General features: G+C 46.4%; 1 protein-coding gene across 1 annotated transcript in view; it reads right to left on the reverse strand.

The window, feature by feature from the left end:
* Window positions 1–251: 251 nt before the first annotated feature.
* The window catches only part of GNPDA2 (glucosamine-6-phosphate deaminase 2), a 68,713-nt gene continuing 54,441 nt past the window's right edge, over window positions 252–14,523 (reverse strand). Inside the window, exon 7 of the mRNA XM_069201749.1 lies at window positions 252–2,379. Coding sequence (XP_069057850.1) covers window positions 2,318–2,379 — 62 coding nt within the window. The 3' untranslated portion in view covers window positions 252–2,317. The remainder of the gene's footprint in view (window positions 2,380–14,523) is intronic.

Genomic DNA, 14,523 nt, shown 5'->3' on the forward strand with positions numbered 1-14,523 from the left:
CTTATTCACAAACATTTTACAAAAACCTGTTTAAAAAAACTTGCTGAAGCAATCTTCATTTACATTATCTTAATCTGTTGTAACCCCGCTATCTTTAGGTCCCCTAGCTATTCTTCATTGTTTATTGGCAAATGTATTATAAGGTGAACACCACAGTGCTCCACCTTATGGTTAGGCCACTTTGAATTAATCATTTATTCAATGAATAAATAAGTATTGGTCACTGACATGCACACATAGTTAACCCAAAGGATTTTTCACCGGAAAGGAAACTGTTTTTATTTGCAAAATAATTATTTACATGAAAAAACAAAATCATGAAGACTTTGTAACATAAAAAGAGTACCAATGAACATACAGCTTTAACAATTTAGTCCATTACAAAAGCAATTGAGAAGTGAACGGTTAGCTTTTCTTCGGCGTGCAAAGGCAGGCAGAGCAGTTTCAACTCGGATTGAATAGGTAATGACATATTAGTGACAGACTGTCATCAAGACTAATGAAAATATTAAATACGAGGAATGGATATACTTCCAACTATAGCAAATTCGAAGCAGACTCAAACAATGCAGACTTAATTCTATATTGCACGTGTCTCCTAAGTTTTCTGAACCGTTTATCAATGATCCATCTAATAAGTGTATGGCTAAAGACATGCACTGTGCAACTCCTGAATTTGGGCTGGATGCCTAAGGAATAACAGATGGTGCCACACTGTATGTATATTACATTGTACTGCTCCTCAATATGTGTAAAATCGTAAACACAATCTACATTTAAAGACTCATTTGTAAACAATGATTTATGCCTTGCTTACATGTCACTGAAAACAAATATACAATCTGTATAATGTTATCCATCGACTAATATTTTCGACCTGCATGGCACAGACAAGTGGTAGAACTGTAAAATTCTTATGCTGGATTATCACCATTTGCTTCACTCTGTTTATTACCAAAATGACAGTAAGTGTGGGGAGCAGTGTCAAATCACGCTGTATTATGAGAATTTGTTAGCCTCTGGCTTAGAAGTCTGGGAAAACATTTGAGTGATTTAGTAAAGCTCAAATCTCTAGTCTCTGTATAGCATTCACTACTTTCAGATGTAGACAGACATAGTATGTAAAAAGACAATTTAATTACCATGATTTTTATATTTCGTTTTGACTGTGAAGAGTAAAATGTTTGTGGTACTTTTTTTAGGGGAATAGACAGTCCATTTCCTCATCTTCTCTTCCCTGATGTCTGTACATTTCCTATATATCTTTGTCTTTAAATCAGTTTTTTTTCCATGGAAAATGTTCTCTTCACTCCAAAAAAAGAATTACCACTTAAGCATGTTGTACTTTTTCCCTGCATTCCTTTCCTCAGCATAGTTTTGTTGAAGTGACATTTTTACATTTTGTGTTCCCGATCTTTTTTCTTTAAAATTAAAGTATACCCACTATTTCAGATTAAGAAAAAATGCAGAGTAATGTTTCCATTTTAAGAAGCTGCATTTTTACTGCAGTACAAGCATTTGATTGTCTGAAATCTCACGGAGTGTTTTTATTTGCTAAGCGCATCAGATAGCTTGGTGAGTAATGATTTGTTGTGATCTACTAATCCTCGTAATGGCAATAAGAAGGCATTAGGAAGTCAGTAGCGAGTATTGGTCTGTTTCATTTGAAACACAAGAAAAACCACCCATCCGGCATCCAGAAAGGTAGTACATAAAGGCCATAAACATGATCAAGATTGCATGCCTAATTTTAAGATACTACATAACTGTATTTACCAGTATTATGACAGCCTTTTCATACCAAATACCATGTATTTAAAAATACAAACGCAACCCAATTCACTTCGACAAAAGACAGAAAGTGCCAATTTGAATGCAATCAACACAGAAGCCAACTTAAATGATGAGCGAATAGTTACAGGTAGCAAAGTATTTGGACATCCTTCAAGTATGTTGTTGCCAACCACAATCTAAGTGAAATAAAAAAGAAAAAACACATTCTAATGGTAAACTGAAATGATTAGGGATGCAGATTATTCGCCTTTCATAGTCAGATGGATTAAGATTTAGAATCCTGAGAAATAACCTTCAGCCTTTTAATTGATGAGGTATTCAACACTTATTTCATTATTAAATGTGTGCACAGGAAGATGTACCACCATTCTAATTAAGTACAGTGATAACGGATTCCATATCTCTGGAATGTTGAATAAGGCCTGCCTTTTCTACCAGCGTTAAATGCTTTGACTTGTGAAATATTAACCAGTTCAGAGCAAGACATTCATTTGCAAAGTTTCAATATCCTCTTCAGCAATCTTCAGTTTTCCTCCTTCATACTGTGTAGTGGGTCCACAAGTTTATTATGCACATGCAGTAAACCTTAAAAGAAAACACAAACATTTACTTTACCGATCCACATTTTGTTAAATGCATAAGGCCTGATTAACAAAGACTGGTGTATGGGGTAGGTGTTCCCCACTCTTGTGGTAACTGCGGCTCACTCATGAAAGCTAGGATTACTACTCATAGCTTTCTCTTGCAATTCAGAAATAAAATAGCAAATCACAACAACATCTTTGTAAAAATGGAAACAGGCTATATTATGCTAGCAAAATATTTAACTGGTTGCACAAATGTTGGTGTGTATCAATAATACAATAAAACAATGAAATGCAATGAAACCCATTAGGAAACAAAGAAAATATTGTTACCTGTAATATTTAGGATTCCTGTTTGTTATACATATCCCAACTGCTTAAATCACTAACTTCCATGGGGTTGTGGGTACATTTACTAAAAACTTCTAACATGAAAGAAAATGTGTCTATTCTGGGTCTGGTAGTCCACTGAACTAAATGCAAATGCTGCAGGAAAATGTAGTTAACCCATTGTGACAGGTTTGAATACTGGAAGGCATGCTTTGCTTTCATTCATTAGAGGTCAATAAACTAAATGCTGAGTTGGGTAACAACCTATATAAATGGAGTAATTCTGGTGGTAGTATCTGATGACAAGAAATCCAGACCAGGAGTCTCTTAATTCTGCAAATGTGTCACTAGTAGCCTCTGCCTTGATTGGCACAATCTTTCATACAGGGCGCATTAGATTGCTTTTTGTGTGATAGTTACTAACTACTTGCATACACTCAAGAAAGTCATGCTGATTGTAAGGAAAGGATTTTTTTTGCATGATCATTCCCCAAATGTTTGGACTGATGCTGCTGGGCTTTTGACCCTGAAGAGTACTGGGCCTTGTTGACTATGGCCCAGGGCATGTGCTCTGGAGCCTTGAAGTGTATGTACAATTGTGTAATATCTGATTGGCATATTTAACTACCTACAAGTCCCTTGTCCAAGGTACAAAGTGTACTCAGGGCTGGTAAGTTACATGTCACTAGTGGACTGCAGGAATTAACTGTGCTACCTCTTCAGCGACAATCTAAAAAAATGACTCTAAGTCTGCCATTGCAGCCTAGTCAGGCAGCTTTTAAACTGCCAACCCAACATGGCAAAATAAAACCTTTTGCCAAGTCAAAACCTTTCATTTATAGGTCTCGCCTGAGACAGCACATGTGCTGTTGCTTGTGACAATCTATTGTTAAGAAAATAATAATACTTACCATTCATTGGCTTTGTTGTCATTCTCATTTCCTTGCTTTCCACTGGCTAGTGTATGTGATTTGCTAAACGTTTCCAAGTCTTTCTTTGTGTGTTTATGCTTTCTCTGGAGCATGGACCAATGTCCTTTTTCTTTCTGGAGTGTTCATTCACTGCTTTCGTAGTTTGAGCTACTTTTCCTTTGTTAAGAAGCATGTTTTTTTTTTGTAGCTGTGCTTCTTCTCCACCACTTTATATAGTTGCTTATTTTGTTCATTTGGTCTTTCCCCACCTCCTTTCTCCCAGTGACTCCTTCCTCCTCCCACAGGGCTTTATTGTTTTTGCTTTCTTTCATTGCAGATCTCTGTTTGCCAACTTCTCGGTGTATTAGTTTTAGTGTGGTCTTGGAGAGACAACAGTTTTTTCCCGGACTCATTTTTTTAAAAGCACAACTAACGCATGCTTAACATTTCCCCTTTAGAATCAAAGTGTTTTGCAGACAACACACCGTCTTCTAGCACACACACCCCTCTCGCACACAAACCATACTGTTTAGGTTTAGCCCTCCCCAGATAATTTCCTGCTTCAACCACAGACTATAAAATTTGAGCAGTAAAAACAATGGTGTCCAGGCATCTTGTCTCCTGGTTATAGCTATCTGGGGCTGAGTTATTTTAATGTCGAAGGCAAGCAAGCCTGAAATACCTCTGAAAACTCCCTGCCTTCCAGCAAGTTATAGCGACACACCTCCCTCTTGCGCTCTCCTTCCCACACACAAGTTTCCTGATTCATTTTAAAAGATCATTATTTCCAAACATTGTATTACTGGTCGTAATAAAATTTTTTAAGTTCTAACTTGCATGTTTACAGTGCTTCAAGCCAGAGGCTGCAACCTTGTAGCACTATACAGCTGCCAGTTATTGCCTATTGTGCCAATCAGCATTCAGTTCTGTAGAGATGTAGTAACACACACAGACCTCTGATTAGCCAAATTAATGTTCATAACATTCAACTGCATCTCCCAAAGATTACTTTAACTTACATTTATTTTTCACTAAAAGTGTGTGTTGTGTTTTAAAAGTATCTGCCTAAAGAGAACGTCTACAAAGTAATTGCAGAATATGTTGTTCCTTTAACAACTTCTCTGGCCCTGTCCCTTGATCACAGTTCCCATTTGTTTTATGTGCTTCAAACGCTGGATGCGTATGGGGAGAGAGAAACATGGATGCAATTTTTCACCAAACATAACAGCCCAAACATTTACAGCATGACTTTACTTTAAAAGAAACCCATTAAGAAAGGTTTGGTAACCTGCTTTTGGCAAATATTAACCTTGCATTTCTAAAAAGGAGATGAAAGGATGCCCCGGCTTTCCCTGTGTCACATGACCCGACAGAAAAATAAACTATGCCTTTAAAAGGACAAAATGAAGGTTTTGCTTTGAAAAGACTTAACAATTTATGCACACAAATTCTTCTAATAATCAAGAACTGGAATCTCAGGCAGCTCTTTAGAGCACTGTCCTTTCTTTGTTTCACACAAGCATGGGCGCTATTTGGTACCCTGAGGCATAAGAACTCTCGGATCAGTTTCTAATGGATTTTGTGGTTTTTCATTTTTCATTGCATTCTAGCCTTGGCAATCTTGATAATGAAATGGCACAAACAGGTCAACTAATCCCAGGATGCAAAGACACAATAGCCCTCATTATGACACTGGCAGTAAATCCCACTTACCGCTGCAGTGGCGGATATCCGTTCACCATATCATGACACACACACGCCAATCCATCAGTATTCAGCCACATAGACAAACCCGCCAGACCAAAGGTCAGTGATAAATTGGCTGTATCAACACCCGCACCATTACGCCAACAGAACAACGCTATCACAATATGAACCACGAATCACCACGGTGAACGTTTAACTGCAGTAAACCACTGGCGCTACATACTGTCGCACTCACAATGGACACAAACAAAACACCACCACATTGGACAATTCAAACAACACACACCTGACACGCATACACATACCACACCCACAACACTATAAAACACACACCCACATTACCCACAACCCTTTACCATTTCAAACCATTGCCAGCAGAGAGACATTAAGACCACTGACACAACTAGAGCCACACACTATTCACACCTATACACCCCTCACGCATCCCACCTCACACACCCCAACACATTACCAACACACCCTCACCAACATACCTCACACAACACCCATGGCACCACAAAGACACCCTCGTTTCACAGAGGAGGAGCTAAGGTCATGGTGGAGGAAATTATCAGGGTAGAGCCACAGTTATTTGGAACACAGGTGCAGCAGATATCGATAGCTAGGAAGATGGAGCTATGGCGGAGAATCGTGGACAGGGTCAATGCTGTGGACAGCACCCAAGAACTAGGTATGCCATCAGGAAGAGGTGGAACAACCTACGGGGAAGGTACGTTCCATTGCAGCAAGACAACAGCTCGCTATTCAGAGGACTGGTGGTAGACCCACACCTCCTCCCCCACAACTTACACCATAGGAGGAGCAAGTCTTGACAATACTGCATCCAGAGGGCCTGGTCGGAGTAAGAGGAGGACTGGACTCTGGTAAGTCAACTCTCTACTACTACCCCCCCCTACCTGCGTGCCAACACATACCCCCACCCTCACCCTCACTCCCATCACTCCACCACTTCCCACACACCCCACCATCATATCTCACGCATCCCAATGCCAAGCCCTGCATGCTCTACTATTGCATGGAAACCACTCACAGTCCTGCATGGACACTCATCACTAAAGCATGCACACTACAGAGAATTAACTATCCCACCGTACACCAACGTACACCAGTGAAAGTTGCCAGGGCAAATTCAAGCAAAGCCGGCAAGCCACGGATGCACAATATGTCAGACACAGAAACCATAACACATCGTTTACACTGGTACACCAGCAAATATCAACGGAAAGGAGGTGCCAGCAATATCCAGTCCCCCAATTGAAGAGGCCCACAGTGATGACAGCAACTCTGGTCTTCAGAATCTGGATGACCTACCTGGCCCATCAGGGACAACTGGACAGCTGGTTACCCAGGCCCAGTCACATAACCAACACAGAGCCTCCCCATCAGGAAACACAACCACAGCACCCACCCAGCGTACCCACACCTCTGTCCCCAGGACACGTCCATCAGCAGTGTGTCCACCTCTACAGGGACCCCAGGCCACACCTCATACCCAAGACAATCAGGCACCTGGGGTCATTGGGCACGCGGTTCAGGGGACAGAGGCACAGGGAAACTGGGAAGAGTGCTGTGCACCAGGGGGAGGACAGGCACAGGGAACCAACTCTCCAGGAGGCACTTGCAGAGATCCTGGGAGCCTACCAACATTTCCAGGACACGATGGGCCAGAGCCAGGACAATGTGCAGGAGAACATACTGCTGCAGGAGGGACAGAACCAGGGGATCAGGGAGAACTTACAGGCCATCAACACCCTGATCTCCATAGCAGGGGTGCTGGCAGACATGGCCAATATTATGAGGAAGGCAGTCTCACACCAGCAGGCCCCTACCACTAGCCGGACATCTGAACAGCCTTCCACTTCTGCTGCCACTATTGGCCAGGAGGCCCCACCACAGGACTCACAGGTCTCCAGCACCTCTCCCCCTGCAGAAGGTGAACCACCCCGCAAACGTTCCCTATGATCCAGACAGAAGCCAGAGACACTTCCCAAGACCGCTGTCAGGAAATGCGACTCTCTTGATTGTCACCCTTGTGTCCCACCCTGTCACCCTGTCCACCTTGAAATGCCATTGATCTCCTTCCTTGTGCCCTTGGACAATGCACCTGTGCTACAAACAGACTGGAACAATACCCTGGACTTTCCTCCATCATCACTCCATCCCATTGCTCTTGCCCCTCCATATTTTAGCACATCAATTAACACCCCTTGGAAAAAAAAAGAAGTTTGGAGTATGTTATGTATATCGAATATGTATTAATTGAAACAGGTACAAACATTGCAAATCAACTGTACAGAAAATGAGCATAGATTAATGACCTGTAACTGGCTGCAGTGATCACACCAGGAGTATATGTGAGGTCACCAACATCTGCAAAATGAATTGCCAGAGGGAACAGTAAGTGGGCACAGAAGTGGGAAATATCAGCATGCCACTGCCAAACAAATTCAAACAAATGTCACTGAAATGAGAAGTAACACTGTCCTTCCTTTGTGTCATTGGAAGTATTGTTGGATCACAGATGTGCTGTTGTCCTCATCCTCACTGTCCACAGGGTCCACTGCTGGTGCACGGGCATCTGCAGCCTCCTCCTCCTGCAGGAATGGGGCATGGTGTCTGAGGGCCAGGTTATGAAACATGCAGCATGCTACCACTATCTGGCAGACCTTCTTTGGTGAGTAGCACAGTGATCCACCTGTTAGATGGAGGCACCAGGACCTGGTCCTTTCAATTATCCTTCTGGTTCACCCATGTGCCTCATTAAAACGTTCTTCTGCTCTTGTCCTGGCATTCCTCACAGGAGTCAGCATCCATAATAGGTTGGGGTAACCAGAGCCACCTGAAAATACTGAGGGACAACATTTAGCCACACTATCCCATATGGCCCACACCATACCCATACACCAACATATACTGGGTCGGAACCAGGGCTCACCTATTAGCCACACCCTGTGGCTCTGTAGTTGGCCCATCCCATTTGGGATGCTGCTATTCCTCAGAACAAAGGCATCATACACCGACCCAGGATACTTAGCACTGACGTGGGAGATTTACATTCATAGAGTGGAAACTCTTCCGATTTCTGAACACCTGTTCATTCTGGTGGGGGGACAAATGCAATATGTGTTCCATCAATGGCCCTAATTATGTTGGGGATATGTCCCATTGCATAGAACTCGGCCTTCACTGTGGCCAAATCTTCAACCTGGGGGAAAACAATGTAGCTGCACATGTGTTTTATCAGGGCAGACAATACCCTTGTCAGCACTATTGACAACATTGGCTGTGACATTCCTGCTGCCAAACCCACTGTCAATTGGAAAGAACCAGTTGCCAGGAAATGGAGTACAGATAGCACTTGCACAAGAGGGGGAAATCCCAGTGGGGTGATAGATAGCAGATATCAGGTCAGGATCCAATTGGGCACACAGCTCTGAGATTGTGGCCCTGTCAAGTCTATAGGTGAGGATAATGTGCCTGACCTCCAGTGTTGCCAGGTCCACCAGGGGTCTTTACACGGGGTTATGTTTCCATCTCATATTCATCCGCAGTGGTAGCAATCTAAGGGACACAAGAGTGAGGATCCGGTCACAAATCTAACAACGGAGCTACAACAGAACTTTGCATCCTGTAAATATGTAATGAGTCATTGTGATTTGTCCAGTATGTCCTAATATCTCATGTGATGCAGCATTATTCCAGGGCCTGTCCCCCCCCCCCCGAAATGGGGTCTGCCTGTCCTGTGTGGAGGGACAGGTGGAAGTGAGGTAATTCCGCTGACGTTGTACGCCATTGTGGGAGCCGGTTGGAAACCGCTGTGCAACTCCTCATTGGTTATAATTGGGCCCTATGGGGTACAGTGGCCAATAGTGATCTACGCCGACGGTGACGGTATGCACCGTCGCGGACATGACCGCCATTTTCCATCATATTCCTCACTGGAATAGCAATCTATCTGACCTTCAACAGAAGAGACCTACACTGCATGTGTTGCTGTGACCTGTGTCTGGAACCTAACATGGCCCATGTGACTGGGGAAGGGGCCCAAGCCTTCACTTCGGAGGAGTTGGAGAGGCTGGTGAACGTGGTCCTACCTCAGTACAGGCTGCTGTAAGGGCCTCCAGACCAAGAGGTGAGTACACTGTGAGCATGATGCATGTGGAATGGATGCATGAAGTTGTGTGTGTGAAGGCCTTGTGAGGGTGGTTGGATGTTCTCTGGGCGGCGTACCGGTTGTGTGCTGAGCCATGTGTGTGTAAATGGTGATGGAAACGGGTAAGGTGGGCCATATGTGTAGCAGGCTGGACTGTTTGTCTAAATCTATTTTCATGTGTCTATTGCCTCTGCAGGTCAGGGCCCATCAAAAGAAGGGTATATGGCGTGCCATCACCAAGGAGGTGCGGACCCTGGGGGTCTATGGCAGGCGGAGCACCCACTGTCGCAAACGGTGGGAGGACCTGAGACGCTGGGCACAGAAGATGGCCGAGGGCCAGCTAGCCATAAACGAGGAAGGGGTGCCCGTCGAACCCTGACCCCCCTGAAAGCCCGCATACTGGTGGTGGCCTATCTTGAGCTGGGTGGGTGCTTGAGGGCATCACAGCAGCCACAAGGCGATGAATACAGTGCCCATCATTTCAACTTACGCATGTTAGGGTGGTATCCGGGTGGGGAATGTGTGTCAGTGGGTGCCCCTAGGCCAGGCCTGACATTGCAGCATAGGTCCCCTGGTGGCTAGGGTGCAGAAGGGCAAATTTAGCTACCTAGCTCGTAGGCATTCACTACTGGTCAGGGCTGCGTGGGTCCCAGGTGTGCTGCATTTGGCGGTGTGTGCCCCTCCCCATGCCTAGGCCCCTAACTATTTCTCTGGTAGTGCGATGCATATTGTGTAGGGCTGTTCCCTGTGTGCGAGGGTGCTGTGTACGCCAACAGTAGTGTTGGTGCAGCCACTGACCAAGTGTATGTTTGTCTGTTCCCCCGCTTTTGTTTTTGTCATCCTGTCCTTATGTGCATTAGCATCATCTGGCGGAGGAGCAGGGGAACCGGCGATGGAGGGAGCTGCATCCCACAGGACCAGGAGGCAGAGTCCACCGACGGTGAGGTCACCAGTGGAATGGAGGGCGAGGGGAGCACCACGGCGGAGATTGGAGGGGACAATTCTGACACAGATACCTCTTCCGATGGAAGCTTCCTGGTGGTGGACACTTCTGTGACCACCCCAGCTGCAGGTACAGCCGCCACCCCCCGTACCAGCACTGTCCTCCCAGAAGCCCATCAGCAAGTTGCCCCTGCCCACTCACCCAGGAGGGTGGGCATCTCCTTCGCCCCAGGCACCTCAGGCCCTGCCCCAATGAGCCTTGCTGCCCTGAGTGAGGAGGCTATTGACCTCCTGAGATCCATCTCTGTAGGGCAGTCAACCATTGTGAATGCCATCCAGGGTCTGGCAGCCCAGATGCAACAATCTAATGCATTCCTGGAGGGCATTCACACTGGATTGGCAGCCCAACAGAGAATGATTCAGGCTCTAGCCTCCTCTCTGATAGCAGCCATTGTCCTTCTTTCTACCGTCCCCCCTCCAACTTCCACTGCCCAGTCCCATTCCCCTCAACCTCAACGTATCCCAAGTACACATACAGACAAGCATGCACACAAGACAACACCCTCCTCCTCCACCACCACCTTCCACCCAGTTACGTCAACACTCACACCTGCATGCCCTACATCATCATCATCATCATCCACTACCAGCATCACCACACCAAGCAGAACACACACCTCACTGGCAGACACCTCCACAACAGCCATGCACATGTCCCCTGTGTCCTCTCGCACTGTATCTGTCCCCCCTCCTAGAATACACAAACGCACGCACACCCAACAGCCATCCACCTCACAACAGCATACAGCCCATGCACCTGCACCCAACAGCAGCAGACAGACACCTCCAAAAACCACTCCCTCATCTTCCGCTCCCATTCCTTCTCCCTCTTCCCACCCAAATGTCCCTAAAAAACTGTTCCTATCCACCACTGATCTCTTCCCTACCCCTTCCCCCGTCCTGCAAGTATGGCCCGGGTAGGAAAAACCCAGCCAAGCACCTCAGCCACACAGTCCACGGACCAAGATGTCACTGCACCCACTTGTGGTGGAAAGGTATCCAGGCCACATGTCCTGAAGGGGAAGGAGCCTGCACCAGTCAGCCTAAAGGGGAAGGAGATTGCCCCAGCAGGCAGGAAGACCAAGGGGCCTGGACCAGGAACTGTGATGAAGCCCCCATCTCCAACCATGCTTGTGCAGCCGTCTGAGGTTGCAGGGGATGGGCAGGAGCCCCCCCCCACCAGCAGCACCACCACTGTGCAGCCGTCCGAGGTTGCAGGGGATGTGCAGGATCCTCACCCCACTAGCAGCACCACCACTGTGCAGCCTTCACAGCCGGCGGACGGTATGTAATCCTTCCTCCATGGGCTGCTGTGTGTCCTGCCCCCTCCAAAACCAGTGGGCGAGACACCCACCTGAGAGACTGTGGCCTGGCACCCCCCAGGATCAAGCACAGAGCATGTAGCCCCCTCCAGAACCAGTGGGTATGACACCCTGCTGAGAGTCTGTGGCCCATCACTCCCCAGGATCAAGCACAGGGCATGTTGCCCCCTCCAAAACCAATGGGTATGACATCCAGCTGAGAGACTGTGGCCTTGCATTCCCCGGGATCAAGCACAGGGCACGTTGCTCCCTCCAGAACCAGTGGGTATGACACCCAGCTGACAGACTGTGGCCTATCACTCCCCAGAATCGAGCACAGGGCATGTTACCCCCTTCAGAACCAGTGGGTATGACACCCAGCTGAGAGACTGTGGCCCATCATTCCCCAGGATCAAGCACAGGGCATGTTGCCCCCTCCAGAACCAGTGGTCTTGTTACATCTCCCGGCCGAGGTGCCCCTCCCCCCCGTCCCCTGTCCCCCTGAGGTACCTGCCTATTTACCAACTGATGCCCCTACAGTGTTCTCTCCGTGTGGAAGCAGGTGACATGTGTGGCCTTGGACTTTGGCCTGTGGCCATGTGGCCTACGAAAATTGTGGACTCAGCTGTGTCCCTTTTTCTGTACATATGTATACATCTATTATCTTGCCTAACTTATTTTTCATACTGTGTTGATCTCATCAAATTCACTTTTGCGAAATTCGTTTTGTCCTTGCATTATTCAGCCGAGTTACGGGGTCAAATTGTTTTTGTAATGCATCTGGCTGTGTGAATGTTGTGTGTGTTGTGCATGTGTGTGTCACTCTCGTTTTCCTCCCCTTCCCCTTGTTTGCTAGGCGGCTGTACTCACCGTTGTTGTCTTCGCAGGCGTTGCCGTTCTTGATGGAGCAGAACGTAGAATATCATCAGGAAGACATGCAGTTCAGGTTCCATGGCGGCATGGTTCTTCCCTGTGTCTCCAAAGGTGGTTCCTTTCCCTTCTGAGCTCAGTTTCCGCCAAGCTTTTGATGTTGTTGGTACCGCCCCGGAAAAGGTGGCGGTTTCCAGGGTCTTAATATGGTGGGCGGAACATTGACAATGTCCGCCTGGCTGTAGGCGGCTACCTCTATGCTGGCTGTTGTTTCCGCCCTGGCGGTCGGTGTTGTACATTGGAGATTTTTACGCCATGGTCATAATGTGGCAGTAGTTATTGCCGGCCTGTTGGCGGTGTTACCGCCACTTTATCACCGACCGCCAGGGTCGTAATGAGGGCCAATATTTGGCAAAGCCAACGGGTCTCGCCTATGTGCAAGCTATTGGCTTTTTCTTTGTGTTTTAGTCATGTTGTACTGCATTGTGGAAGCTGTGCAGCAAGCTGAAAGTGAAGGGGAAAAGAAGTTATGACATGGTCAGCACTGGCTGCATCATAGTGCATGTTTTTGTTCTTTGGTTTCAGCCATGATACACAGCAGACACACTGCTGTATAGCGTGGGTAAATAAAACACTGACAAAGCCAATGGCGCTTATGTAGGTGAGACCTACTGGCTTTGTTTTGCTTGCTAATCTCCGTCACCTCAAAAGGAAGGCCTTAGTAGTCCATTAGGCAAGATGCTAAACACACCAAAAAATTGTTTTTTCAATGTTGTACATGCCCGGACAGTGAAAACTCACAATTGTCATTTACACTGTAGCAAGACTAGTGGCCCATTAGCTAACAGCCAAGTTACTTGCCTTATGTAACGCCTTGAATGGTAGAGACTCTTTAGCCACAGATTCCTTACCTTAGGATATTTCTAGGCATCAGACTGAATCCGAAAGATTTTCAGACAGTAAACTACACTAGATGGCGTCATTTGGTTTTGTGTTGGCATCGTCCATGCAGGAGGTGATGTATGCGGTACCTATATGGCACAACCCTGGCGAGCTGACATAAGTCACTTTAATTTACGCCACGAGTGTGGAACCACGACGAGAACTGACCACTCTTGTTACAGGCTAAAGCCCTGAGAAGGGTGTCCCTTACACCGTACTCGGTTAGCAGAGCGGGGATGATGGGAGGGTCGTTCACAGAATCTGTGGCTAGATGGAGTCACTACCAGATAAGGTGTTACCAAAGCTAATTAACTTGTTCACTTCTAGCCACAGATACCTTACCTCAGAATAAATACCCTAGCAATTCTTCCTCAAAGGTGGGTTGGCAAAGTCAATTAAATTAGAAAATCGTGAGGACCGAATGGAGAGGTTTCACCGATGTTGTGCACACAGGACCTTTAGGACCCATTGCAGAGCCCACATATGCCAACAGACATGAGTAATGAGTAGGATGCAGGATAGACCCGAAACTGCACTGTGTACAGAACCTCTCCAATGAAGGGAAGCATCTGAGAGGGAGTTAGGTGGGACTTTGGCACGTTAATAGTGAACTCCAGCGAGTGCAGGAGATTCGCTGTAGTCTGAAGGTGGGAGATGACTGTCCGGGACAAGTCTACCTTTAACAGCCAATCATCGAGGTAGGGGAAAACTGGAACCCACGGCCTCTGCAGATCATCTGCAACCTCCGTCATTATTTTTGTGAAAATCCGATGGGAGCTGGTAAGTGCTCTTGGCTCACCATGAACTTCAGGTAACGTCTGTGGGCATGCAGGATGGGGATGTGGAAATATGTGTCCTGCAAGTCCAATGCTACCCTCTAGTCTCTCGAGTACAGAGCAGACATAGCT

This window comes from Pleurodeles waltl, chromosome 1_2 (assembly GCF_031143425.1).
Source record: "Pleurodeles waltl isolate 20211129_DDA chromosome 1_2, aPleWal1.hap1.20221129, whole genome shotgun sequence".
In the NCBI taxonomy this organism is placed as follows: Eukaryota; Metazoa; Chordata; class Amphibia; order Caudata; family Salamandridae; genus Pleurodeles; species Pleurodeles waltl.